Source organism: Oryctolagus cuniculus, chromosome 6 (assembly GCF_964237555.1).
Source record: "Oryctolagus cuniculus chromosome 6, mOryCun1.1, whole genome shotgun sequence".
In the NCBI taxonomy this organism is placed as follows: domain Eukaryota; kingdom Metazoa; phylum Chordata; class Mammalia; order Lagomorpha; family Leporidae; genus Oryctolagus; species Oryctolagus cuniculus.
Genome location: NC_091437.1, coordinates 23,077,002 through 23,103,877, shown reverse-complemented (window position 1 = coordinate 23,103,877; position 26,876 = coordinate 23,077,002). Strand labels below are relative to the sequence as shown.

Sequence of the window (26,876 nt, the reverse complement as noted above, 5' to 3'; positions counted from 1 at the left end):
CCGGCACACTGGGTTCTAGTCCCAGTCGGGGCACCGGATTCTGTCCTGGTTGCCCCTCTTCCAGGCCAGCTCTCTGCTGTGGCCTGGGAAGGCAGTGGAGGATGGCCCAGGTGTTTGGGCCCTGCACCCCATGGGAGACCAGGAGAAGCACCTGGCTCCTGCCTTCGGATCAGCGTGGTGCGCCAGCCGTGGCGGCCATTGGAGAGTGAACCAACGGTAAAAGGAAGACCTTTCTCTCTGTCTCTCTCTCTCACTATCCACTCTGCCTGTCAAAATAAATAAATAAATAAATAAATAAATAAATAAATAGTTACACCCAAACCCTGAGGGCAACCGTACTCCTAAGTCTCTTACTGCAATAAAATGAACACTATGAGGGATAGAAAATGAAGCAGAATGTTTTTATACCCCTTCCTCCAGTAAGAGTTAAAAAGCGCACAATAGGGGTCGGCATTGTGGCATAACCACCATAATGCCAAAGAAGACATGGAAACCCATCAGCAAAGAATATCTATCATTATAAAACCTATTTACAGGGGCCGGCACTGTGGCGTAGCAGGTAAAGCCACTGCCTGCAGTGCCGGCATTCCATATGGTCACTGGTTTAAATCTCGGCTGCTCCACTTTTGATCCAGCTCTCTGCTATGGCCTGGGAAAGCAGTAGAAAATGCCTCAAGTCTTTGGGCCCCTGCACCCACGTGGGAGACCTGCAAGAAGCTCCTGGCTCCTGGTTTCAGATCAGCACAGCTCCGGCAGTTGCAGCCATCTGGGGAGTAAACCAGCAGACAGAAGACCTCCCTCTCTCTCTCTCTCTCTCTCTCTCTCTCTCTCTAACTCTGCCTTTCAAACAAATAAATAAACCTTAAAAAAAAAAAAAAAAAAAAAAAAACCTTATTTACAAAAGCAGGCCAGGGTTGGGGGGAAGCCAGCGATGTGTTGTGATAGGTTAAGCCTCTGCCTGCAGCGCCAGCAATCCATCTGGACACCAGCTTGAGTCCAGGCTGTTCCACTTCTGATCCAGGTCTCTGCTGATACACCTGGGAAAGCAGTGCAAGATGGCTCAAGTCCTTGGGACTCTGCACCTACATGGGAGACATAGAAGAGGTTCCTGGCTTTGGCCACTGCAGCCATTTGGGGAGTGAACCAGCAGATGGAAGATCTCTCCCTCTCTCTCTGTCTTTCCCTCTCTCTGTAACTCTGTCTTTTGAATAAGTCATTTTTTAGGAAAAACACATGGTAGCACCCAGCATGGGACGCATGGAACGGACAGGAACCCTGGTCTGGCCGTGGCTCCCAGAGTTTGCAGAGCCAAGGCCAAGAAAGGTGTTGCTGCCCAAGCTTGTGGAGCACAGCGGGTGTGATCTGACCATGGTGCCACCTGTACATGGAAGTGCCTGCTCCTAATAAACCACTGTAGGCACAAAGGGCAATGATGGACATCCACGCACATCTAATTTGCATACACGGAGGGCTGTATCTAGAAAATAAGTGTCCAGGTTAGGACAGCAGGTGTGTGGATTTTAAAAGTCAACAGGCATTGCCAAACGTCTCCCAAAAAGATCAAGCAGCTTTTCACCGTCACAGCTGCACATCCCCTAAGGCCCAGGACCACGTTTGAGCCCCTTCCTGGCACACACACCCTTGTTCCCTTCACCCTCTGTTCCTCCCTGCACTCATCTGGCCGAAGCACAGCCCTATTAAGCCTGCCTGCACCACTGGCAGCCTCTGCCCCTCGACCACGGCCGGACAACACACGCACCTTCACTTGAAACCTTTGACCACAAATCTGTACTGACACCAACAGCTCCGCAAGCAGCCACATCTCCCTCAAGACAGTTATCTTAGTAGCCAAGGCGACAATCCCACTCGGTCTCCAGCCCCTGACCTCTAACGCTCTGCTCCTCCCTCCCGCCCTTCCTTGCTCTCATCATGGACATCACTGAACAACTAGGAGCGGTAAGAGAATTCGCTCTTCTTCCCGGGATGCGCGTAGCAGTCTACCTCCATCTCGGCTCACACTCCACTGCCTTTCCCGTCACGGTGACCAAACCTCTCCTGCACCGCCCCTGCCATCTGTACCCTGTCCTCTCTTGCCCAGCCAGGACTGTGCTCCCTCACCAGTGCCCCCTCTTGGATGCACCTGCTAACCCGGGATCTCAGACCTGACACGGCCAAAATACTCTCCCACCCCACGGGGTCTTTCCCAGCTCAGTACCTGGAACCAATGGCATCTTCACCCTTCAGCTTGAAACAAAACAGTGGGGTCATCCTTGTCCCTCTCCTTGTACACAACAACGCATCAGCAAGTCTCTGTCTTATCTTGAAACTACATGAGACATCTTCCATTTCTCCTCACCTCCTCTGCCAGCTCCAGCACCTCCTGTCAACCCCGGCCCAGGCCACTGCAGCAAGCTCTTACAGGGCCGGGCGGCTCCCCGCCCCCCTCCCGGCAGAGTGAGGGTGATCTTTTAGAACAGAAGCAAATAACAACACGTTCCTAACCGAAATCCTCCAACAGCTTCACTTCACAGCAGGCGGGGAACCTTCCCCACCAAAGGCCATTTGGATATTTACAAGATCATTCACGGGCCACACCATACAACCAACTTAAAACTTACAGCCTGCTATAGATTTACTGAATTCCAAGTCCCATCTGCGGTGGGTCGCCTTGGCAGGACCAGACTAGGCCTTATTTGGCCCATGGGACCAGATGTTCCCCACCCCTGCTTTACAGAGTAAGATACAAATTTCATACCACGCCAACAAGGCCCCGTGCTCCTACCCCTCCCCTCCGTCCTTCCATTCTGCAACACTGGCCTCTGGCTTCTGCCCAGTCCTACCAAGGCCATGGGCTTCAGAAACCCTGCACCTGCTGGCCTCTCCACCCAGAAGGCTCTTCCCCCAGACCTCACACACTGAGCCCTTCCATGTTACGGGGGGCCTCGGGCGTCCCCTTCCCACAGAGGCCTTTCCAGCCCATCCCACCTTAAGCCATGCCCCACCCCCGATCGCTCTCCACCCCAGCACCCCACTTCATCCTCCTGCACGGCACTCATCCCCACCGGAAACCACAACAGCTATTCACAAGCTGACCGCCATCTTCGCCAGGAAAACGGGAGCTCCATGTGCTTAGAATAGTTTCTGGCACAGAAAAAATGCTTAATGAAAGTTTGTTGAATCAATGAATAATAAACATGTATGGTAAACATTAAACCCATATTTTACCAATTTAACTGCGTGTACAATTGCCACACTGAGAAAACTAGACCTACAGAGAAAGAACCAAGAAAAAAGCAGTAGCAGTGGGAAGTTATTTTATTCATATCATCCTATTTTATGTTGCTGTTACAACAAAAAACAATGGTTTTTCTGTCCGAGATGAAAGATGTGTGAGGGTCGCTCAGTGCCAGAGGGTCACGGCTCGCGAGCCCGAGAAAAGCAGCTCCCCGCACGTGGGAGCTGGCGTGGTCCCGTGTCAGACAAAGGCCCTCTGTGACTGCGGTGGCTGCGACACAAACAGGACACGGAGAAAGGTCGCTGCCCGACCCACACCCTCTCCCAGCTGCTGGGCGACTCACTGCCCCATCCTCTGCTCCCAGCTGCAGCCCTGCCCCGCCCCACGCTCAACTGAAACGCTGAGTCACACAGCTACCCACTGCCTGACAGCATCCAATCTGGAACTAAGTCCCGATTCCTTAAAATCTCTCAAAGTCACTGGCGCCAGCCCCAGCCCTAACGAATCTTCCCAACCTCCTCTCCCTCCCTGGGACGCTCTGCGGCTCCGCCAGGCCGTGCACGCTCCCTCCCTGCAGGGAGCACGGCGCCCAGCTTAGCCAGCTGGGGACCTGGCTCTGGTTGTCTGTGGCCGCAGGGCCCTGACAGTGGTCACGACACCAGTGGACACTGTACGTGCAGAAGTCACAGGAGCCAGGCTAAAAACCAAACAGACCCCAGGGTATATGCTCAAGGCTGGCTCTCTGAACACCTCCCCGGACACCAGCCGAAGCTCTTGTCATCTGCCTCTTTCTCCTAACACTGGGTGAAGCGAAGGAAGACGTCTTGGTGAGGAGCATGACAATGCATCAGCCACCCGAGCACAGGGCGGCGTGGTGCTGGGGGACTGACTCATGGGCAGAGCCCGAGGCAGCACCACTCAAGTACTTTAAGCCACATGTTCAAGCCCAATAAATTAGCCCAGGCTTAAAGAAGTCAAGCTGTACGCATGTAAGAATTTTAATAAGCTTGGAAAATGCTACCTAGAGCTTATGCACAAGCTTACTGTACCAATGGGATTCCCTGCCACCAGCCACAGAGTGCTAAGCCCCTGACAAGAGCTGTCGAGCACGTGGGGCAGCAGGGACAGGCAGTCTGCCTGGCCCAGGTTTCCCCCGGAGCCGGGACTCAGCAGAAGCTGGCCGCCAGATGGACGGAGAACAGAACAGGGCAGCGGCTCAGTGGAGCCAACGGCACTCGCTAGGAAAACACAGCGAGGGCTTCACTGGTGCAATTCTGCTGCTCACACACCCTTCTAGAAGTGAGCAAACACTGTCATCAATGTCTGCATTTATCAAATGCCTGTTTGTACCCAGAACCGTGTTGGGTACAAAAGAGAGTTATTTAAGCAAACACGGTCTCTGACTTCTAGAAGCTGACACCTAATATAAATAAAAACAATAAATCTGTCCAAAGGATTACTGAACTAACTGAACAAACACGAAACGGTCAGAGTCAGTTCCCTGCTATAGGCGCAGCGGGGCAAGACCCAAAGGGCAGTCACGGGAGATGACTTTGTAAGCGGGGCGCGGCCCACGTGGAAGCTACCTTGCCGAGGCTGACTCTCCAAGAGGAAGGACGAGTTTTACGAAAAGCCTGGGCTGGGGGGATGGCAACAGCTTGGGAGACGGCTGAGTGGCAGAAACACAGCCACAGGAAGAAGGGAAACTTCACAAGGGCACAGGGAGAGGGAAGCACATGCTCCCACGGGTGTGCGTTTCCCAGTTTCACTCGAGGCCCCTTCGCATAAACAACAAAGCTCTCGCACCCTCTTCAAGCGTTATTCAAAATTCTCAGACACGAAATATCCTCATGAACACCCAATCAAAGAAACGGTGGCTTCAGAATTCGACGCTCAAACCACTAAGCAAAGTAGCAACGACTGTCACCCAGGAAGTCAGCAGTCACTGAGTTCCCAGGGGAGGGAGGGAGCTGGGATCCTGGTCCACGTGGGACCAGACAGCCAGCAAAGTCAGAGCGGGTTACAGCCTAGGCTAACAAAAAAGAGCCAAGTAACTAGCAAGCATTCACAGTAAGTACCTGATTAAAGTTTTTGAAGGAGAACTCTTTGTAGATGGCATCTCTCTCGCTTAGTTCCGCCCATCCTGCTGCTTTGAGGTCAAGCACAGCTTCTCTCCTCTCCTCCGCCGTCAGCCACTGAGCATCCGCCGACTGCCAAGAAAACACATCGCACTTCTGAGAGCACAGAGGTTTACTTGAACTCAGCTGAACTTGTAGCTCTTCACCTTAACGCAAGATGCAGAATAAGGTCCCAGGGTAACAAATTCCAACCATTTTTCACCCCACTGTTCTCGAAAGATGGACAAAACCAAGGTCAGCTCCGCATGGAACACATGGCCTCCATGATACAGGGTCCCCAGTTCCACACTGCTACCTCTCACTTCACAACTCAGCTTCCCTGGTGGTTAAGAGTACAAGCGGACCAGGAATGCACCCGGGGCTCCAAACCCCCGTCCGCTGCTCTCTGCATGGGCACAGACCACCTCGGTAGCCTGTGCTGCCCATTGACACGGGCTTTCACCATGCGGGATTCCTGTTCCTTTTCATGTATGATGAAAATCAGTCCCACCTACACGGGACTCTATATAATAACTACCGGGGGGCCACAGAGCCCCTGAGCCACAGGCTCCAAGTCCGTTCCCTGACCGAGTGAGTTCGCGACACGCTCCTAGCACAGGCTGGCCAGGGCACTGTCCAGTCCGAAGCCCTCCTGTGCCCGGTCCAGCCTGTCCCTCCTCCCTGGTGACAACATCCCAATCCCAGGCTCTGCTGCTTAGCGGGACCACACGTCTTCAGCCACTCTGTTTCTAAACATCACAGCCAGCGAGCGGAGAACTCTCCACCAGAACTCAGGAATCTGGGTTCGCATCCCAGCATCAGCGCCAGCCAAGACCCCCTGCCTCATCCGCCTGCAGGCCCACCACAGGCTCAGGTGAGAGAGAAACCACCGCCCAGAAAACGCAAACTCCTAGACCTGGGGCTGAGCAGGGTTCTCCAGGCTCTGCACTCTGCCGCTCCAGGATCCCACGCACCTGTCACGGATACCGACACAAGTTTATTCCATGAAAAGGAAAGAGGGTGCTGAAGAACCACTTTTCTAGCTTCTCCTCCTTGCTACGTCACCTACCTTTCCCCAAAACTGACAAAAGGGAAAATGAGAATGTTTGTTACTTAAAACACGTAAAGGATTATTATGAAAAACAATGCACCCTTAAGAACCAAACGAGTGGGTCAGAGTCTGCAGGAAGTGGAATAAACTGTGCCCACTGCCAAAAAAAAAATAAAAATAAAACAAGAACCATAAGAGGGGCCAGCGCTGCGGCACTGTGCTGCAGCGCCAGCATCCCTGCTGGGCTCAAGTTTCAGCCTCCACTGCTCCTCTTCGAATCCAGCTCCTTGTCGATGGCCTGGGAAAGCAGGGGAAGACGGCTCAAGTGCTTGGGCCCCTGCACCCACGTGGGAGACATGGAAAAGGCTCCTGGCTCCTGGTGATGGTGTGGCCCAGCCCTAGTTGTTGCGGCCAATTGGTGAGTGAACCAGCAGATGTCAGATCTGTCTCCCCCGCCCCCCTCTCTCTGCAACTCTGCCTTCCAAATAAATACAATAAAAATCTTTATAAAGAGCCCTGAATGTGAAGGCACGCAGCCAGGCACGTGACAACCACCGGACCCCATGGGCTCACTGCTGCCTTCCCAAGACATCACCATTGCACCTGGTCGCCAGCACCCTGGGCAGAGGTATGCCCTGAGACACGCCTAGGTGACAGCACTCCAGTCGCGCCGTGGACTTCGCTATGGTCCATTTCTGTTCCTCCCGCAGCGCCCAATGGAGCAACCGAGGGAACGCGCGGGCGAGTAGAATGCTGCACTGGTCCACCAGGTGGTGCTGCGCGGCCAACCAGGACAGGCGGCCGACGCCCCTCGCCAGAGGGAAGCAGAAATCCAGGTGCCGCCCCTCAGTAGATCACTGAGCCGCTGAGAGGCTAGGCAACTCCCGGACCACTGAGAAGCCGCTGGCGCGAGCGCGCCGGCCCGCGGGTCACGGAGCCCCTCGGGTGCCCCTCGCAGCGTCCCCACCACCTTCCCTCTAAACAGAATGCGTGCTCGTTTGTTTCCGGAGACCGCGGCAGAAAGTTTCGGCCGAGGACCACGTGACAGATGCTGCGGGCGCGCCTTGAGTCCCGACGCGCGCGTCGGGCAGGTGCCGGGTCCCGAGCCGGAAGGCCCAGCCCCCCTCAGGGTCGGCCCGGCCGCTGCCGCCCCTCAGCCCGCGGCGCCGGGCCGCGCGCTCCTCCCGCACGCGCGGCCGCTGGGCACTCACCATGGCCGCGAGGCTCGGGCTCCGGCGCCACAGCGCCGCCAGCAAGCGCCGCGTCGCCCCCCGCGCCCGGAGGGCCGCCGCCATGGCCTCCCGCCGAGGGCTGTCCGGCGCGCTGCCTGTCCGGGCTCTGCGCCGGCCGCCGCGACTCCTCCCCGCGCGCGCCGCCGGGAGCCGAGGGCTCCGCACACAGCAAGCAGCCGCGAGCGTGGCCGCCCGCACGGCAGGACCCGCCGCGCAGGCCCAGGTGCGGCCCAGGCCCCGAAGGCCCCCAGGAGCTTCAATGGACGCCGAGCGAGTTGGCCCCGCAGCCCGGCGGCTGGGGGTGTGCGGCGGCGCTGGTCGCCCGAGGCACGGGGCCGCCCTCCGGTCGGGCTCCTCGGGCCTGGGCCTTGACTCAGTCTCGTGCGGGGCGGTGCGCGCCGGCGGGAGGCTCGGGAGGGCCGGGGCCTGCGGGGATGAGCGACAGGTGCGCGGGGACCGTCGCGCTGCGGTTAATTCGGTACTGGCGAGGGCGGCGACCCCTACGGAAAGCCGTGGATTCGAACCCCAACTGTGCTCAGTGGTGAGGGCGTAGCCGCCGGACCCCTGAGCACACTGGCGCGTGAGCCCCTGCTCGGCTGGCTCGCCTGCGCTCTGAAAAGCATGGAGCGCCGCACCTGCACAGACCCCAGAGAACAGGTGTGGCCAGGTTTGCAGATTTTCTCTGGAATCCTTTTTAGGGAGGTGTTCTTTCTCACTTATGTATGTGTGTAGCTGTTTTTAATACCTTTTCTCTTCTTTTTTCGAGATGTAGTTGACACACTGAAATTCACCCGTATATTGTAGTTTTTAGTAGGTTCCCCTGTATTTTTTTTTTTTCACTGAATCGCTTAAGCAAATTAATATAAGCACCTTAAAAAGAGGATATAGGAAAAGTTTAAATATCCAGAGACAGCCCATATAAATTCAACTTACTGGTTATTAGCAGTTATGTATCTCATATAGACTTGGTAAAAATAAAGCCGTTTGCCACAAAATAGCCTAAAATTCATGGACTTCTGGCCTGGCCTACCTACTTTGCCTTTTACCCATGTAACAAGATGTCAGGTATTTCAAAAGCAAACCTGGGGGAGGAATCACTCAGGACCCTGGTCAGATGCCCCTGGTCTGAGGCATTTATCCAAGACACGGTTTCTTTTGCCTGATGCTGGAAGACAGGCCGGGGTGGAATTACAAGCTGCATCACCAGTGTTTACATAGGGTGTTTTATGGTCATGAAAAATACTCTTCATATTTGCTTATTAATGTGAATACTTGGGGCCAGTGCTGTGGCATAGCGGGTGGAACCACCACCTGCCGTCCTGGCATCCCATGTGGGCACCGATTCAAGTCTCCGCTGCTCCACTTCTGATCCAGATCTCTGCTATGGGCTGGGGGAGCAGTGGAGAAAGATGGCCCAAGTGCTGGGGCCCCTGCACCCACGTAGGAGACCAGGAACTCCTGGCTCCTAGCTTTGGATCAGCGCAGCTCCGACTGTTACGGCCAACTGGGGAGTGAACTAGCAGATGCAAGAATTCTCTCTTCCTCTGCTTCTCTGTGTAACTCTTTCAAATAAATAAATAAATCCTTAAAAAAAAAAAAAGTAAATACTAGAGACCAGTGTTGTGACATGAAGGTAAAGCTGCCACCTGCATTGCCAGCATCCCATTTGATGGTTCATATTCCAGTTGCTCGTCTTCTGATCCATCTCCCTGCTGATGTGCCTGGGAAAGCAGCAGAAGGGGGCCCAAGTCCTTGGGCCCCTGCACTCAAGTGGGAGATCAGATGAAGCTCCTAACTCCTGGCTTCAGCCTGGCCTAACCCTGGTAGTTGTGGCCATTTGGGAGTGAACCAGGAGATGGACAATCTCTGTGTCTTCCCCCACCAACTCTGCCTTTCCAATAAATAAATTGTTTAAAGTAAATGATAATAAAGCAAGTTATTTGGGATTTCAGTTTACTCTGAAAGATGGAGATTTAAAAAAAATTTTTTAAAGATTCACTTATTTTGAATGTCAGAGTTACACAGAGAAAGGAGAGGCAGAGAGACAGAGAGAGAGAGGTCTTCCATCCACTGGTTCAATCCCCAGTTGACTGCAATGGCCAGAGCTGCACTGATCTGAAGCCAAGAGCCAGGGGCTTCTTCCAGGTCTCCCATGTGGGTGCAGGGGCCCAAGCACTCAAAAAAAAAGCCATCTTCCACTGCTTTCCCAGGCCACAGCAGAGAGTTGGATCGGAAGTGGAGCAGCCAGGACTCAAACCAATGCCCCTATAGGATGCTGGCACTGTAGGTGGCAACTCTACCCACTATGCCACGGCGCCAGCCCCTTAAAATTTTTATTTAGTGTGAGAGAGACATGCTGTGAGACCTACTATTTGCTGGTTCACCGGCCAACAGCCATGGCTGAAGCTGGGAGCCAGAACAGAATCCACGTCTCCTGCATGGGCAGGAGGAACCCACCTACTTCCGCCGTTACTGCTGCTGCCCAGGGTATGCATTAGCAGGAAGCTGGAGTCAGAAGCCAGAGCCAGGAACAGAACCCAGGTGTTCCAGATGTGGGCATCTTAGCCCCTATGCTAAATGCCTGCCCTCAAATAAGGATACTTGGTAGTACCAATGCTATAGGGCTACTGTATGGGCAAGTGAAATAGCTGAGGTAAAACACTGAAAAATAGTGCATGACAAGCCAGTGCCGTGGCTCACTAGGCTAATCTTCTGCCTGCGGCGCTGGCACCCCGGGTTCTAGTCCCAGTCGGGGCGCCGGATTCTGTCCCGGTTGCTCTTCTTCCAGTCCAGCTCTCTGCTGTGGCCCGGAAGTGCAGTAGAGGATGGCCCAAGTCCTTGGGCCCTGCAACCCGCATGGGAGACCAGGAGAAGCACCTGGCTCCTGGCTTCGGATCAGTGTGGTACGCCGACCACAGCGCGCCGGCTGCAGAAGCCACTTGGGGAGTGAACCAATGGAAAAGGAAGACCTTTCTCTCTCTCTCTCTCTCTGTCCACTCTGCCTGTCCAAAAAAAAAAAAAAAAAGTAGTAGATGACAGTCACACAGTAGTAACTCAAATGTTAGGTATTATAAGAGATGGACAGATGGATAATCACTCGGGTTTTCCCCCCTTTTATTCGCCATCTGTGTAACCTGAGTAAGTTCTTTAACCCCTGTGCCAGCTGCTCATCTGTAAAACAGACAGAATAATGGCACCGTTCTCAGCCACAGTCCCCTCTGCCCGTGACCGCCCTGGCCACAGCTGTTCACAGTGGCACAAAACTAGAAAGTGGGAAGCTCTCACTCAGTGTGACACTTGAGGAGACCTACTGAGGTTCTGTCTGTATGGGACTTAGGGTGTTTTATGAGGTAAACACTCAACTATTCCCAAACAACAGCAATAGTGTAAAAGTAATGTAAGACAGCCGTCACATCTGAATTTAACGGGTCTTTTAGAAAGAGCTTTTCAAAAGGTTTGCAGCAGTCACATGGTGTCTCTTTCCTGATTATGTCCTGAACTGGACTAGAATCAACTTGTGGGCAAGAACAGGGAGTCACACTTCTTCTGGGGGAGGGGAGGGCTCACTAAACCTGGCACAGTGCCAGGAGCAACTGACGGTTCTGACAATGCACACTGGTGAAATAACTTCCACCACAGTTCAGGCTTTAGCACAGAATGGATCCTCAGTGAGCTTCTCCCAGGATCCGCCTTACCCAGAACAACCTAAACCACTTCAGTTTCTCTAGGCGGTGAGAGACGAGATTGCAAACGCCAAGGTATCTGACTGTTTTATTTTCCATCAGTTGTTACTTACGGGGTCACATTTATCAATTCCAGTTACTCTTCCCAGAACAAAACACTCCTGCTTGCAGACATGGAAAGAGAAAGTGCAAGCAACCGGAAAACTAACCTTCTTAGATGGGAGGAATCAGGAGCTTTCTAAAACTGCAGTCCCACAGGCCTGTCTCTGCTGCCTAGACAGCACGCTAGGCTCGTTATACTCACTGTCTTCACATTTCAAATAAAACACTGCATTCTGTTCAGTGGGTAAAACAAGAACAATGAGTTCTGGTGAACGTATGCACGTGCCTATTGCCAGCCTGGTTAAAACACCAGTGGATAATTCCTCCACATCCAGTTGTTCGGCAGATGTGATTCCTCTCCTGTGACGGAAGCTGCAATCAACACTTCCCTGGAGAAAACGTTTGAAAGCCGGCAGCGCCAGGTTCTGAAACGAAGGACTGAAATTCCTCTTCCCTCTGGGCCCCTCATCACTCCACGTGCTCCTGCTCTTGTCCCGGAATTAGCCACCTAATATTCTCAGTTCGAATGGTGGCGTACATAATGAAACTAATCAGAAAGAATAAGGAAAATACAAGCAGCCAGTCCACACTTTTTACCAAAGTGCTGGGCAGGGGGCCGATCTGGTCAGCTGGCGTCACCACCACGTTTTTCTTGGCTTCTATACCTGCAAGAGAAATGCACGGTTTCACATCAGCCGGCACACGCACCACCTCGGGTTTCTCTGAAGGAGCACACGGGGTATGCAAAATGGCACACAGTCCCAAAACAGAGCCCCCACTGGCGTGTGCGGAGTGAAGCTCACTGTCTGTCCGTGTAACCCGCAGCTCGCTCTCTCCTTGCCACATCAAGGGACTGGCTCTCCACTTGGCTGTTCAGAGCTAAAACAGCAGAACTGCTGGGAAGTGCTCCCAAGTTTCTCACTCAATGCACTGTTCAGAGTTGCTTTTTGTTCTCTTTCCAGATAAAAGTCCAACAAGTAACCCGCAAAAGCCATTTTGAGAGGTCCACAGAATATATCCACAGGCTAGGTAAAGCTAAATGCAAAAACTCTTTCACTTGCATTACCGGAAACTGTTAGAACAGCCAGCTCCCACTGGGATCAGTGGGCAGCAGAGATGCTGGGGCTCATGGATTTAATTTGTGTTCTAGGATTTCCTAGTGCACCAGGCCAAAGGCCTTCGTCTGCCCATGTCAGTCAAGGATCTGGTACCAGCCCTGCAACAGCTAACACCATGTAACATCCCACTCTTACTCCCACAAGCTCACAGCTCTTTCTGCTTCAGCCCTAGAATGCAACCTAAAATAAAGAGAAAGCATGCTATAATTTGCATTGACTCCCAATGACTGTACTCGAGGAAGAAGTGGGATGTTCATAACTGAGATTAACACTTTTTAGGAGTGAACTTTTCCAGTAGCAGAAATTTCAATTTATAGTGCTCAAATTTTTATGGGCAGAGCAAAATAGAAATAAATAAATAATACGTAAGTTTTAGCAAATACTAAGGAACTTGAATAGCATCTGCAAATGGACTGAGAAATGGCCCAGCACACAGCAATGAAAATGAGCAAAACATGGCCACACATAGCAATGCAGATGCATCTCACAAACACAACGCTGGGCGACACAAGCCCAACAATACAGAATGCTCCACGCGTCCACTAACAGAACATGCTGAGCAGGCCACGGTGGCCTGCGCTATCAGGAGTCAGGCTGTGGCTACCTCTGGGGAGGGCAGGGGCAGTAGGTGCAGCAGGGCTGCGAGAGCACTGCTTGTGTTCTGCTTCACGTTCACTGTGAAAATTCATCACCCTGTATGCCAAAGATGCGTGCAAACCTTGTGTAGATATCAAACAAGTGAAAAATGTATGCAAATGGTATCTGCTGGTACAGGGTGTGGCGTGCGATTTAGATTTCCATAAAGCTTGGTTCGCGTTTCTGTTTTGAAAACACAGAGTATCTCCAGCAGATTACGCGTGCCTGTTAAGCTCGCCAGTGACTGTGACACTAACAGGACTGTGACGGTTTGGGACAAACCAAAGCCAATCTTGACTCCTTCCCTGAGGAAAGGAGTTCTGCCATGCAGACAGAACCCACGGAGGGTGAGCGCCCTCGGGGCACTGTGTCCACATACCTGTCTGATTGAAAATGAAGACTTTCAGCGTTTCCAACGTTCGATCCGTGTGATTGAATCTAGCCATTGGTTTCGCTCCTTGGAATAACAAAATGTTAGGAACAGCCACGGTGCCAAACCTGGTAGAAAGGCTACGAGAGAGAGGTCAGTCAGAAGACCCGATGAACGGTGGGCTTTCTCCCCAACCGTCTGCAGGATGGACAGAAATCAGTGAGGCTCGGGGCTGTGTGCCAGAAGGAGGTTCCTTGCAGGCTTCGGCTCGTGCCCGACGTCTTGCCTGCACAGCACAGGGCGGGCATTCCTGTTGTGCAACCCGCAGTGCTTTCCGTTAGCTGAGTTCCTAACAGTCACAACAGATCGACCAGAAAATTCTCACTCGTGGACAAAGTGCACCTGACGGAAAACTGCAGTCTCTTCCGAGTGCCCATCACCACCCCCAAGGAGGCCAACTGAGGGAAAGCGATGAGGTCTGGGCATGGGGAAGGGAACGTGGGCGCGCACAGCCCCGCGGAGGGTCACACAGGGCAGGACATCTCTGCAGCACAGGACCCGTGCACGGCTGGTTCCCCTGCCCATACGGCCTGGTTAGTGGTGACACTCCGCAGTCATCGTGCCCAAGCCTCAGCGCTGCCACTGATATGGCAGTGTGACCTCCGCAGAGGACCTAACCTCCCCACACCTCAGCTTCTGCCATTAGTAAAACAGCCACGCTGGAGGAGCCGCAGTGTGCTCCTGTACACATGCTGAAGTGTACATACGAACATGGGAGGCAAACACATGTCCGGCCCATGTAATAACAAGTGTCCTGCTATCCACAAGTAGGGCAACAAACTGGGCACCGCACGAGGTGAAAGAAGAACAAAGCAGACACTAAAAGTCTGTGGGAGGTCAGTGCTGTGGCATAGCAGATAAAGCCACCACCTGCAGTACCAGCATCCCCTATGAGCACTCAAGTTCAAGTCCCAGCTGCTCCACTTCCCATCCAGCTCTCTGCTATGGCCTGGGAAAGCAGTGAAAGATGGTCCAAGTGCTTGGGCCCCTGTACCCGCGTGGGAGACCTGGAGGAAGCTCCTGTCTCCTGGCTTCAGATCGGCACAGCTCCAGCTGTTGCGGACATTTGGGGAGTGCACCAGTGGATGGAAGACCTTTCTCTTCTCTGTCTCTGCCTCTGCCTCTCTGTAATTCTGCCTTTCAGGTAAATAAATAAATCTTAAAAAAAAAAAAAAAGAGCACTGTGGGAGCAGTGCTAGAGCCATAACCAAGGAATGCCGGGTGTGCCCGGGGCAGCAGAGGGCCTGCTCAAGGCTGGACACTGATCCGCACCATCCTTGCCATCAGTCTGTTCCCCTGGCACAGGCCACCTAACTAGGGATTTTCCTCAAGCGGTATGACCACCGACTACTTTGCTGGGCAATTTTGTTCCTCATCAGTGGTATTGGGTCAACACTGGCAGTTACATTCCCACAATGCAAATCAGCGGTGTGCAGATACAGTGTCACTCAGCTTCATGTCACCCCCACATGGACGGCTTCCTGACATCCCAGATGCAGCCGCATATGACCTCTCTTGGACCTGGTACAGAGCATCTCGAATGAGAAGATGAGGGCTAACACACACTGTGCAGGACCCTGGTGCGGCCATGGCACTGAGTGGAAACACACAGCATCCGGACCAGGTTCTCAGGGACACGATTACTTCCACAGACAGAAGCCCAAGGAACAATATAAAACAAGTGTAAAGCAAGGGCCGAGGTCATTTCAAAGAGCTAAGTCAATTCATGACTTCCTTGCCTAGCACAGAATGTGCATGCACAAACAAGTGTAAATAAGAAGAAAAGGGGGAACAGAGAGGGGAGGGGAGGGGAGGGAAGGGGAGGGGAGGGGAGGGGAGGGGAGGCAGACACAGGACAGGGTGCTGGCAGCTAGGCCACCAGGGGTATGGTCTAAACTGTAGTTTAAAGTCACAAAGGGATATCCACTGTGATACCAGCTGGGCTAATTCAGTCTAGCCAGGACCTGGAAAGCCTGCCCCTTGAAATCCACCACACAGAGACCGGGCCTCTTTCTCCAAGGGGCCTCCAGCAAGTGAGACCACCAGCCCCCGGCGATGTGAGAGTCTGTACCACTCACTCTTACCTTCCCACGCCCCACATCCTGCCCACCTCCTCTGCTTCTGACGTCACCAATTTCTACCTCCGAACACTGCAAGCATCAGGAGGAGGCGCAGACCCCTCCCGGGAAAGGCACCTGCTGTGCTGAGACGCATCCAGGGCCAGGAAGTGAAGAGCCGGAAACGCCCGGGGCAGAGAGTTAAAGTGAGGGGCAAGGCTGGCAGAGAAGCGGCACCACGGGGTGTAGAAGAGGACGAGGGTGCAGTCGCTGCCGTTGGGGTTGAGGAAGTCCATGAGGTCCTGCGGGAAGAGAGGCGAGCACAGGAGTCAGCCACACGCAAGGACACTGGAGAAGCAGCAAACAGCTGCCAGCAGGGAGAACTGGCGGTGGGGTGGGGACGAGCTTTGGGATTCTGACCCATCCGAATCCACGAATGTGCAGAAAAGCCCACCGGGGCGGCGTTTGCCTCACAGGTTAAGGCACCAGCGGAGACACCACTGGAGTGCCTGGTCTGAGACAGCTCTGCTTCCAATCCGGGTTCCGGCCAATGTGCACCCCAAGAGGCAGCAGGTAAAGGCTCAAGCAGTTGGGTCCCCTGCCCCCCACGTGGGAGACCCAGATGGAGTTCCTGGCTCCTGGCTTTGGCCTGGCCCTGCTCTGGCTGTTATGGCCATTTGAGGAGTGAACCAGCAAATAGAAGATCAATCTCTCTCCTTCTTTCTCTGTCTCCCTGTTGCTTTGCCTTTCAAATAAATCTTTTTAAACATGACCACAGGGAAATTTTGCTATTTTTCATTAATAGAAACACAAGGCACTCACTCCCTACCTTTGAACTGTGCTGCTCAGTCTACAGCAGCATCATGGGAACAACGGGATCTCAGCCTCCCGCCTCAGCAGAGCCAAGCCTGGACTAAGCAACCAGACGAATGTAACTGTCCAGACACTGATCCAGTTCACTGGTGCAGCACCCCAGTGTCCACCACTGTTTAAACTGTAGCTCAGGCTGTGCCAGTCACGTGTGTGACACCTGCGAACCGGCCTCCCAGCACTCAGGAGGGCAGGCGAGGCCGGCCCTGCCCCTGTCCCTGCCCCTGCCCCTGGAGGGGCTCTGAGCACCACGGTGGCCTGGTTGACAACATGCAGTCGCAGCTGTCAGAACTAGCGGAGACTCCTCTCACATAAGTAGCCCCACTCTCCTGCTCTTCCGGCTCCTCGGCCCTCCTCCATGGGCAGTCCTGATTCCAGGATGCCCTGTGCAATCACCTTTACCCAGCACGGCTGGGCTGGGGACACAGTCTCTGTTCCCACTCCAGAATGAACCTGAGGCTCTCATTCTTTGGTGGAGACAGAAACCTGGCACTGATGAAACATGTTTTGTCTAACTAAGGCTAAATTACAATGCTCCTAATTCAGGTACTTTTAAGTTGCTTCTTCAGTGAGTGAGTCCTCTGGAAGAAGAAGGCCCAGCACCTGTCTGCCTCCTGGAACTTCATCCCGAGGCTTGGTGGGAGGCTGCCTCGAGGCCACCTGAGAAATCAGCACCCACAGCAGTTCCAGCTCCTCCCTCCCCACAGACCCCAGCGAGGATCCGTTTTCACGGGAGCAGCCACTAGCCAGCCTCCCACTGACGACACAGGCGGCCCTCCATCTGAAAGCTGCTCAGGTATCAAATCACAAAACCAACGGCCTGAACCTAAGTCTTCCGTGATGGTTTCCTTACCTGGGACATATTTAAAATTTTCAGAGTGAAATTTTCTAGCCCCGTCACATTTCTCTCCTCGCAGCTGACCTTGGGGGACTTGGGGCTCTCGGTGCTGTTGGAGTCCTCGGTGGGGGCTGGGGCCGGCTCGGCCACCTCTGGCTCACCGTAGCGCTCCTCCTCCTGATCACGGCCGCGGGAGCTCGCCCCCGCACTGTCCAGCGAGAGGAGGCTCTCCCGGGGCTGGCACCTCGAGCCCTCCTCGCCGTCTGCCCTGCACGTGCCATCCACGCTGGGCTCGGCGCTCAGCGGGTCCTCGGCTTCCCCGGGCACCACGGACAGCACAGCCATGGGATGGCCAAGCATGTCCAGCCCCAGCACCGCGTCTTCCTCTTCTGCGGCCCCGGCCTGGCTCCTCGAGTTGTGCGGGGGCTCCTTCTCGCTCAGGTGCACGGCCCCCACCTGGAGAGGGGCCACAGGCTGCTCCTCCGACCACAGGTGACCACTTCCCTCTGCAACTAAAACATGCCACCATGAGCACGGTCACGTGTGACTCGAAAAAGAAAACAAAGAGCTCCCGAGAGTTACAAATCAGAAAGTCTCCTTTACGAGAGAAAGTTACCCATTCCATTAAACCACCAGCCAGCCCCAAAAGCCACCCAACACACAATCTCAGAGTAAGGAAGCAGGTCACACGGAGGCACTAAAGTAAAAATTTCAAATAAATAAATGAACCAATGCACAGCTTCACCTGAAACCTGCTGCTTACCAAGTGCAATGTAACCAAAAATAAGCGGCACAGGCACCCAACTAGGAAAAGAAAATGTAAACACTTCAACATGTTCCTTTCTTTGGTAAGACTACCAAGAAAATAATAGTGGTGTTATATAAAATTCTACCAGGGCAAGGCATCTTTGCACATATGCTAACAGCCCTGTGAGATGGCAGGACAGGGTGATCAAGGCCACTGCTGTGGTTTAAATGGGATTTGGCTCCCTAATTCATGAAGATGTTAAAGCCCCCAAGTCATGGGTTGACTCATTATGGTGCCTGCAGGTAGGGCCTTGGGGAGTGAAGGCACTGCACTGGCCTGGGCTGTGACCGTGGGTTTCCTATAACGGAATCGCGCGGGCTTCACCAGGACAAATGACAGGTGTGATCCCTGGGTCCCGGCTCCACATGATCCCTCCCCTGCAGGTAATCTGCCACCCACCACCCTCATCAGGGGCTGGCGTTGTGGAGCAGTAGGTTAAGCCGCTGCCTGTGATGTTGGCGTACCATATGAGTGCCAGTTCAAGTCCTGGCTGCTCCACTTCTGATCCAGCTCCCTGCTGGAGGAGCCCAAACCCTTGGCTCCTGCCTACCATGTGGGGGACTAGGATGGGGTTCCAGGCTCCTGGCTTCAATCTGGCCCTGTCCTTGACACTGTGGCCATTTGAGGAATGAACCAGCAGATGGAAGAAATTCTCTCTCTCTGCCTTCCTTTCTGTCTAAAACTATACCTTTCAAATAATTAATAAATAAATATTTTAAAAAATAAAAGGCACCAGATTAATGGGACCACCCAATCTTGGACTGTGACCCACCAAAACCAGGAGCTGAAATAAACCTTCTTTCTTCATGAGTAGCTTGTCTTAGGTAGGTGGCTGGAGTAACGAAAAGCTAACTAGTATACCCACTGAACAGATGACAAGCCCACAACTAGCATAACTAATATACTCACGTAACAGATGACAAGCTGAGCCCCAGGCATGCTGAGCACTGTGCCCAAAGGCACACAGCTAGAAGCACAGAGCCGGGTCCAGGAGCAGTTTTCCAGCTACTACTCCCAAAGGGCCTTCCCTTCCCCACCACGATACCCTGGGGGATGCTGGCCCAGGCTGCTGGAGGGAAACAGCTCAAACCAGCCTGCAGCTCCTCACTGGGGGCCACTGTCAGCAAAGCTCTGCTCTCCTGCTCGCAGCCCTGGGGAAATGGGCCCAGCAGCGCAGGGACGGCAGCGGGAGGAAGAGGGGGACTTTTCTCCCACACTGGAACCAGCCACTGGGTCTTGAGAAAGATGATCAGATAAGGATGAGTCCCAGGCAGTATCATACACTCACTCAACAACCTCTGCTGACCTCCAATTCTCATCAACGCCATGCCAGGCACCGGCCCAGGGAAATGAAGGCGGCAGGAACACCCCAGGCAGCCAGGGAACCGCCGGCTGCTGGATGACCTCTATGTGCCAGCAGCGTGTCAGCAGCATGTAAATAACCAGCTGGTTAAAAGCGGGGCTTGAGAGGCCTGGGAGCCTCCCGAGGTGTGCACACTTGTACAAGACCTCAGAGAGCTCTGCGGATTCATCTGGCAACTCAAAACCATTCCCCCGGAATCCTGTTCTGAGCTAGAGGGGGCAGCAGGGACCAGACTGATCTCCGTACTAAAACAACTGAAAAAACAGACAAAATACATGAAACGACAGCTTCAAGAAACCAGATTTTCATACAGCGGTCCCCAAGAAACAGGAGACAAATGAGGGGAGCCCTGCAATTCTCCAGCTTAGTGCCCCGGGGGAGCTCCAGCTGTGGCTCAGGGCAGGGATCCCAGGCAAAATCCATCACATGCCCCCCAGTCAAGAGTCCAGGGAGACCCCGCCAGCCAGAGACTGCATTCAGAACGCTGGAGACAAGAGAGCTGCCCAGGAAGAGGACCCGCCCCCCTGGGCAGCACATACATGCGAGCATATACTCAAAACCAGGGGAAAACCATCAAAAGGAGGAAAGGGAGGGGCCGGTGCTGTGGCGCAGCAGGCAAAGCCGCCACGTGCAGTGCCGCATCCCATACGGGCGCCCATTCGAGCTCCAGCTCTCTGTTAGGACCCGGGAAAGCAGCAGAGGATGGTCCAAGTCTTTGGGCCTCTGCACCCGCAGGGGAGACCCACCCAGAAGAAGCTCCTGGTTCTGGCTTCCAACAAACACGTTGCGGCCAACTGGGGAGTGAACCATCGGATGGAAGACCTCTCTCCCTACCTTTCCTTCTCTCTCTGTGTAACTCTTTCAAATAAATACATAAATCTAAAAAAAAAAAAAAAAAAAAAAAAAAAAAACACATAAATCCAGGGCCAGCACTGTGGCACAGTCAGTTAATCCTCTGCCTGTGGCACCAGTATCCCATATGGGTGCCTGTTCGAGTCCCAGCTGCTCCTCTTTCAATCCAGCTCTCTGCTTGGGCCCCTGCACCCTCATGGGAGACCCACCCAGAAGAAGCTCCTGGCTCCTGGCTTCAGATCGGCCCAGTTCCAGCTGTTGAGGCCATTTGGAGAGTGAGCCAGCAGATGGAAGACCTTTATCTCTGTCTCTCTCTCTCTCTCTCCCTCTCAGAGTCTGTAACTCTACCTCTTGAGTTAAAAAAAAATTATTAAAAGAAAAAAACATATATCCATAGATCCAAGAAGCTCAACAAACCCCCATCCCCCAAAAAAACTACACCAAGGCTACTCATAATGAAACAGCTCAAAACCATTCACAATGTGGGGGGGGGGGGGGTGTCTTAAAAGCAGCCAGAGAGAAAAAGACACATATAAAGGAACAAAGATAAGGATGACAGATTTCTTGCTGGAAACAATGTGAGCTAGAGCAACAACTTTTTTTTTTTTTTCAGATTTAGTTACTTATTTGAAAGAGTTACAGAGAAAGAGGGGGAGAGAGAGGGAGATCTTCCATCCACTGGTTCACTTCCCAGATGGTCACAACAGCTGGGATTTGGCCAGTCCAGGTAAAAGCCAGGAGCCAGGACCTTCTTCCAGGTCTCCCGCATGGGTGAGAGGCCCAAGCACTTGGGGCATCTCCACTGCTTTTCCCAGGCCACTGGCAGGGAACTGGAGCGGCCAGGACATCAAGTGGTGCCCGCACAGGATGCTGGCGTCACAGTCAGCAGCTTTAGCTGCTACGCCACACCGCGCCACAACGCTGACCCCAAGCAGCATCCTGGAAGCACTGAAAGAAAACAGCTATCTGTGCATCTAGAAGCCCGTGCCCAGCAGGAGGGGCTCTCAAAAACAAAGGTTAAGCACGTCTTCAGACACAGAAGCTTATCTCTATGACGAAAACCTCAAAGGAACTCCTTAAGGCAGAAGCAAAAGCAGACCAGGTGGAAACAGGTGCTGCCTCCCACGGTCCATCAGCAGGAAGCCAGGTCAGAGGCAGCCAAGACTGAGGGGCTCCTACTGTGGTTTTTGGAACACAGGAGCAACCTAAGGGTCTATGACGCTGACAGGGAAAACAGGCAAGCAGGGTCAGGGCAGAGATGAGGGACTTCCACGACTACAACCCAGAGAAGGGACTGGCTGCCCAGGCAGGCGGCTGTGCCGATTCGGCAGTCTTTCTACAGCCTTCGGTCGATGAGCGTGTCCTGCTTGTATAACCAGAAGAAAGAAACAAACAGGTTTGCTATGTCACCCACAAGACAGAGCAGAAAACGAAGCCAGAGGGGCTGAGTCTGGGAAGAAGGGAGGTTTGGGTCTCCCCCTACTCCTGAACACCCCAGCTGATGGAGATCTGCTCTAACACCAGTCAACACCCCAGGCGCCACAGGCACACGGAGCTCAGCCAAACAGTCGAGAACCTCAAGAGAAAAACGTCACGGCACAAAGGAGAAGCTGGCTCTCTCTGATCACCCTTTGAGGGACGGCTCCGGCAGAAAACCAACTGGCAGGGCCAGGGGTGCCGAAGCGGACTTTGCTCAGGATTATGGTTTTTCAAGTACACAGGACAGACTGGGAAGAAAAACACTCTATTATTCTTTTAAAGATTTATTTATATATTTGAAACGCAGGGCCAGCACCACGGCTCACTAGGCTAATCCTCCGCCTGCTGCGCCGGCACCCCAGGTTCTAGTCCCGGTTGGGGCACCGGATTCTGTCCCAGTTGCCCCTCTTCCAGTCCAGCTCTCTGCTGTGGCCCGGGAAGGCAGTGGAGGATGGCCCAGGTCCTTGGGCCCCTGCACCCGCATGGGAGACCAGGAGGAAGCACCTGGCTCCTGGCTTCGGATCGGTGCAGCGCGACGGCCTTGGCGGCCATTTTGGGGGTGAACAAATGGAAGGAAGACCTTTCTCTCTCTCTCTCACTAACTGTCAAAAAAAAAAAAAAAAAAAAAAAGGCAGAGTTACAGAGAGGCAGAGGCAGAGAGAGAGAGGTCTTCCATCTGCTGGACTCAAACCGACACCCATCTGGGATGCCGACGCCAGAGGTGGAGGCTTAGCCCACTACACCACAGTGCTGGCTCTGAAAAACATCCTTATGCATTCAGGAACCAGTGCTTTCACTTAGGTATAAGGAAGGAAAGCAACATGGAATCATCCCAGGGGACAGCCAGGGAGTCTTTGCATGGTATGTGCCTTTTAAGAAACTTTCTTTTTTTATATTTCTTTATTTGTTTGAAAGGCACAGCAATAGAGACAGAGAGCGCTTCCATCTGCTGGCACTCTGCCCAAATGGCCACAGCTGCCAGGGCCAGGCCAGGCTGGAGCCAGGAGCCAGGAGCCGTCTCCCACATGGGTGGAAGAGGCCCACGTACTTGAGCCAGAAGCACAGAGTAGCCAGGACTCAAACCAGCACTCTGACACGTGTGGGATGCCGGCACTGCAACGGGCAGTCTCACCCGCTGCGCCACAGCACTGGCCCCAAGAGAACACTTCTTAACCGACAAGTTGATGGCAGCCTGAGCCATGTAGAAGGTGAAAACAACTGCACCCCTGGCAGCAGCAAAACTGTGGGGAACAAGAGTGGCAGCACCAGGCCAGGCAGCGCACGCCTAGGTCGGTGTCTCCACACCCTTCCCGCTTTTCTCAGCAGGCTTCCGACCAGCGGCCGGGTTTTGCACAGGGTCTGCTGTGGCAGACAGCAGGGGAAGAACCAAAAACAGCCAGAGGCTGGACGGGCAGCACAGGCAATCCTCAGCGCACTCATCTAGCAAACGGAGCCCGTACCCCTAACGCAGGGCTACCGTGCGGATCGCCTGAGCACAGATGTGGCTGGTCCCCGGCACCAACGGCCGCAGTCAGATGCCGATGGCCAGCGCTCAGACTCCAAAGAGATGGAAAAGCACCACAGCTGAGTCCTAGTAGCCGGTGATGCACAAGTGGGAGGGCAGACATTAGCCAGGAGTTAAAACGCTGCTTGGGACACCCGAAATCCACATCACTCCCTACTGCACCTTCCTGCTGCTGGGCTCCCCGGGCTCAAGTGGCGGCGTCCCTGCCACCCACATGGGAGGCGCGTGTTGCATCCCTGGCTCCCAGCTTGGGACTGGTCCAGCCCCAGCTGTGGAAGCATCTGGAAGTGAACCAGCAGATAGAAGATCTTTCCCTGTTTCTCTCTCTTTCTCTCAAATAAATAAATCTCCTTTAAAAATCATCTTCAGGGCCAGCATCACGGCTCACTTGGCTAATCCTCCACCTGTGGTGCCAGCACACCGGGTTCTAGTCCCGGTCGGGGCACCGGATTCTGTCCTGGTTGCCCCTCTTCCAGGCCAGCTCTCTGCTGTGGCCCGGGAAGGCAGTGGAGGATGGCCCAAGTGCTTGGGCCCTGCACCCGCGTGGGAGACCAGGAAGAGGCACCTGGCTCCTGGCTTCAGATCGGTGCAGTGCACCAGCCACAGCGCAACAGCCATGGCAGCCATTTGGGGGGTGAACCAATGGAAAAGGAAGACCTTTCTCTCTGTCTCTCTCGTTCTAACTCTGCCTGTCAAAAAATAAAAAATAAAGAAATAAAAAATTAAAAAAAAATCTTCAGGGGCTGGTGCTGTGGCACAGCAGGTAAAGCCACTGCCTGCAGTACCTGGGGGCCAGTTCGAGTCCCAGCTGCTCTACTTCCAATCCAGCTCCCTGCCATGGCCTGGGAAAGCAGCAGAAGATGGCCCAAGTGCTTGGGCCCCTGCACCCGTGTGGGAGATTTGGTTGAAGCTCCTGGTCCTGGCTTCACCCTGACCCAGCCCAGCTCATTGTGGCCATCTGGGGAGTGAACAGCAGAAGGACGATCTCTCTCTCTCTCTCTCTCTCTCTGTGTCTCTCTGTCTCTGCCTCTCCTTCTCTGTAACTCTGACTTTCAAATAATAAATAAATCTTTACAAACAAAAGTCACATTCAAGTGCTTGGGCCCCCGTACCCATGTGGGAGACCCGGAAGAAGCCCCTGGATCCTGACTTCAGCCTGGCCCAGCTCTAGTCATTGAGGCCATTTGGGGAACAAACCAGCAGATGGAAGATCTCGCTAACTCTGCCTTTCACATAAAATAAATATTTTTTTTAATTCTAAAATAAATAAAAATCATATTCAGAGTCCATCTACTTCCCGCATCCCCTAGCACTCCGCAACCTGGCCACTGCTGTATCTCCCCTGGACAATGGCGGAAGTCACCTAACTGTCCCCAGTCAGTCTCCTAACAGAGTGCGGCTGCTTCTGTGCGGGGACAGCCTCCCCTCTCCCTCTCCTGGAAAACCCACTCACCCTTCAGATCTCAACCCAAACTTCACCTCTGCAAGGGCATGGTCCCAGACCCCCAGACCAGGGTGGGAGATCCCCCATGACAGCCAACGAGCCCTGGGACTCTCCCACACAGATTTTCCATTCCTGCAATTTTCCCACTCGATCAGGACTCATTGCCTGCGTTCGCCCGGCTGCACGGCCTGGCCCGCCACCGCCCTCCCAGGGCCAGCGCACAGGTGCGCAGTAAGAGCTGACCGCCAGGAGAGACCTGGGCAACGGTCCGAAGCGAGTCCACTCCACCTGTACTCAATCCCTGGTCAGCACCGCCACCTCCAGCTGCTGCAGTGCCCGTGGCGCCCTCTGCAGGAAAAAAAAGGAGGAACCTGCTGGCCTGGCCAAGATAACCGATGACCCATCAGGTGGCTTGGGCCATCCTCACGGTGGACCCGAATGTGACGCTCACTGCCCAGGTGGGCTCCCATTGGCCCCTGAATCAGCAGGGGCTCGGCCAGCAAACAGCGCATTTATCTGGGCGATGTGAGGCAGTTTTAGTACACAGACCACCATTATGTGGGCCAGGCCCAGAGACAGTGAAGGTAATGGCAAGGCACTCCAAGGCCAGGAACAGCACCGGGGACTGCTCACCACTCACAGGCCATAAGAGCCCAGAGGCAGAAGCAGCCACGGAACCTCAGAACAGCAAGGCAGCTTTCAGCGGGGGTCAGAGCCAGCCTGCGGTGACCTCTGAGACCATCGCCACCCACTCGGACCCAAAGGAAGCCAGAGGGCAGGAGAGCCGGCCGTTATTCCATACAGGGACGCCAGCCAGAGTCCAAAGCTGCAGCCGTGACTAGGGGTCACGCAGGTGCCGCGGTCTCTCGGGCTGCCGGTCAGGCAAGTCCTGGCCTGGAATCGCGGCTCCTCAGCTCCCAGCCCTGCGACCCCGGCAAAGGACTTGCTGGCCCTGAGTCTGAGCTCATTCGTCCACAAAATGGGAAAATAACAACACGAACTCCATTATAACGAGGTAGTGCAAGCGGGAACCGCGCCGCTGTGCCTCACCCTCGGCGCCTCGGCACCTGCCGGGGTCCTGCCCGCTCCAGGACCCCCCGGAAACGCTCGAGCGGCAGGCCACCACAGGCGCCCGCACGACCGGCCTCCGCGGGAGAGCTGCCCAGCGCGGGGGCCTCGGCGGCGCTGCGAGGCGGAGCGCTCGCCGCCGGAGAGTCGGCCTCGGTGGGCGGCGGACGCCGGGGCTCCCCGGTCGGGCCGGTGACACCCCGACTCCTGCTCCGCGGCCGGCCCCACGACGGCGGCGGCCCGCGATTGGGCAGCGCGGCGCGGGCAGGAGGCCGCCCGGCAACGCGCGGAGGACGCCTGGGGGCGGCGAGGCGCGCACCGCGGCCGGACCTCCCTCTCGTTCTGTCTGCACACACGGCCTCCCCGGCCCGCACTCACCCTCCAGGCCGCGGGCGGGAAGCCCCAGCACCCACAGCAGTGCCTGCCACCAGCCGAAGAACCTCATGGCGTGGGGCGGGCAGCGGCCGGGACCACCACCCAGGCTGAAGGGCAACCAGCTCTCGGCGACGCGAGTCGCGTTCCCAAGCCGGGGGAGGAGGCTCGGGAGCGCGGGCGCGCCCCCGGGTCGCCATCTTGGCTCCTGGCAAACGCCAGGAGCGCCATCTTGGAGTCGGGCGGACGCCTCTGGCGAGCGTCGCAGGTAATTCATAACTCGACCCCAGGTCCAGCAGAGGCCTGGACGGGAGGCTGCAAATCCTGGAATCTCTTGCCTCACCCTAGGTAATCGGCCTACCGTGGCCAGAGAGAACACAGGATGCCCAGTTAAACTTGAATTTCACGTAAACAGTGCATATTTTACTATCAGGGACATACTTTGTCACCGAGCTTCCTGTAGTTTTATTTGATGCAAGTATATCTGGAAACTTCAACCCTACCTGTCCAGGGCAGGTGGTTTTGGGGGGAGGTGGGTGGTTCTAATATTGAGGCTCCAGAAATACCATGCACTTTGACCTGCTACCTACTTGAAA

The 26,876-nt window shown here is 54.5% G+C and overlaps 2 protein-coding genes across 8 annotated transcripts in view; both read right to left on the bottom strand.

The window, feature by feature from the left end:
- PCBD2 (pterin-4 alpha-carbinolamine dehydratase 2) overlaps positions 1 to 8,046 on the bottom strand; it is a 53,556-nt gene extending 45,510 nt beyond the window's left edge. The window contains exons 1-4 of one of the 6 annotated variants that reach the window (XM_070076111.1): positions 6,999 to 7,504; positions 6,269 to 6,326; positions 5,314 to 5,445; positions 900 to 1,082 (exon numbers count right to left, since the gene is read on the bottom strand). In XM_070076111.1, coding sequence (XP_069932212.1) covers positions 900 to 1,082; positions 5,314 to 5,445; positions 6,269 to 6,326; positions 6,999 to 7,096 — 471 coding nt within the window. In that variant the 5' untranslated portion in view covers positions 7,097 to 7,504. Of the gene's footprint in view, positions 1 to 899; positions 1,083 to 5,313; positions 5,446 to 6,268; positions 6,327 to 6,998; positions 7,515 to 7,614 lie in introns of those variants that run through there. The other 5 variants (XM_017341067.3, XM_070076113.1, XM_070076112.1 and 2 more) reach the window with 5 other exon arrangements.
- Positions 8,047 to 11,392: 3,346 nt separating this feature from the next.
- TXNDC15 (thioredoxin domain containing 15) lies at positions 11,393 to 26,572 on the bottom strand. 2 transcript variants are annotated; one of them, XM_017341065.3, is made up of 5 exons: positions 26,287 to 26,572; positions 17,385 to 17,881; positions 15,800 to 15,963; positions 13,554 to 13,684; positions 11,393 to 12,085 (listed from the first exon to the last, which is right to left on the bottom strand). In XM_017341065.3, exons 1-5 carry the CDS (start codon positions 26,555 to 26,557, stop codon positions 11,889 to 11,891), a joined length of 1,260 nt encoding a protein of 419 aa, XP_017196554.3. In that variant the 5' UTR covers positions 26,558 to 26,572; the 3' UTR covers positions 11,393 to 11,888. The 2 variants fall into 2 exon arrangements, with proteins under 2 accessions (XP_017196554.3, XP_017196555.3); XM_017341066.3 differs by having other exon boundaries at positions 17,385 to 17,875.
- Between the last annotated feature and the right edge of the window lie 304 nt (positions 26,573 to 26,876).

Bases quoted from the DNA above. Each gene is read 5' to 3' on its own strand.
- TXNDC15 (XM_017341065.3), bottom strand. From the start codon at position 26,557: ATGAATTACCTGCGACGCTCGCCAGAGGCGTCCGCCCGACTCCAAGAT. The intron at 17,882-26,286 runs GTGAGTGCGGGC...GGCATGTTTTAG, and splicing joins TCCCGCCCGCGGCCTGGAGG to TTGCAGAGGGAAGTGGTCAC. The intron at 12,086-13,553 runs GTATGTGGACAC...TTTCTCTTGCAG, and splicing joins CTTCATTTTCAATCAGACAG to GTATAGAAGCCAAGAAAAAC.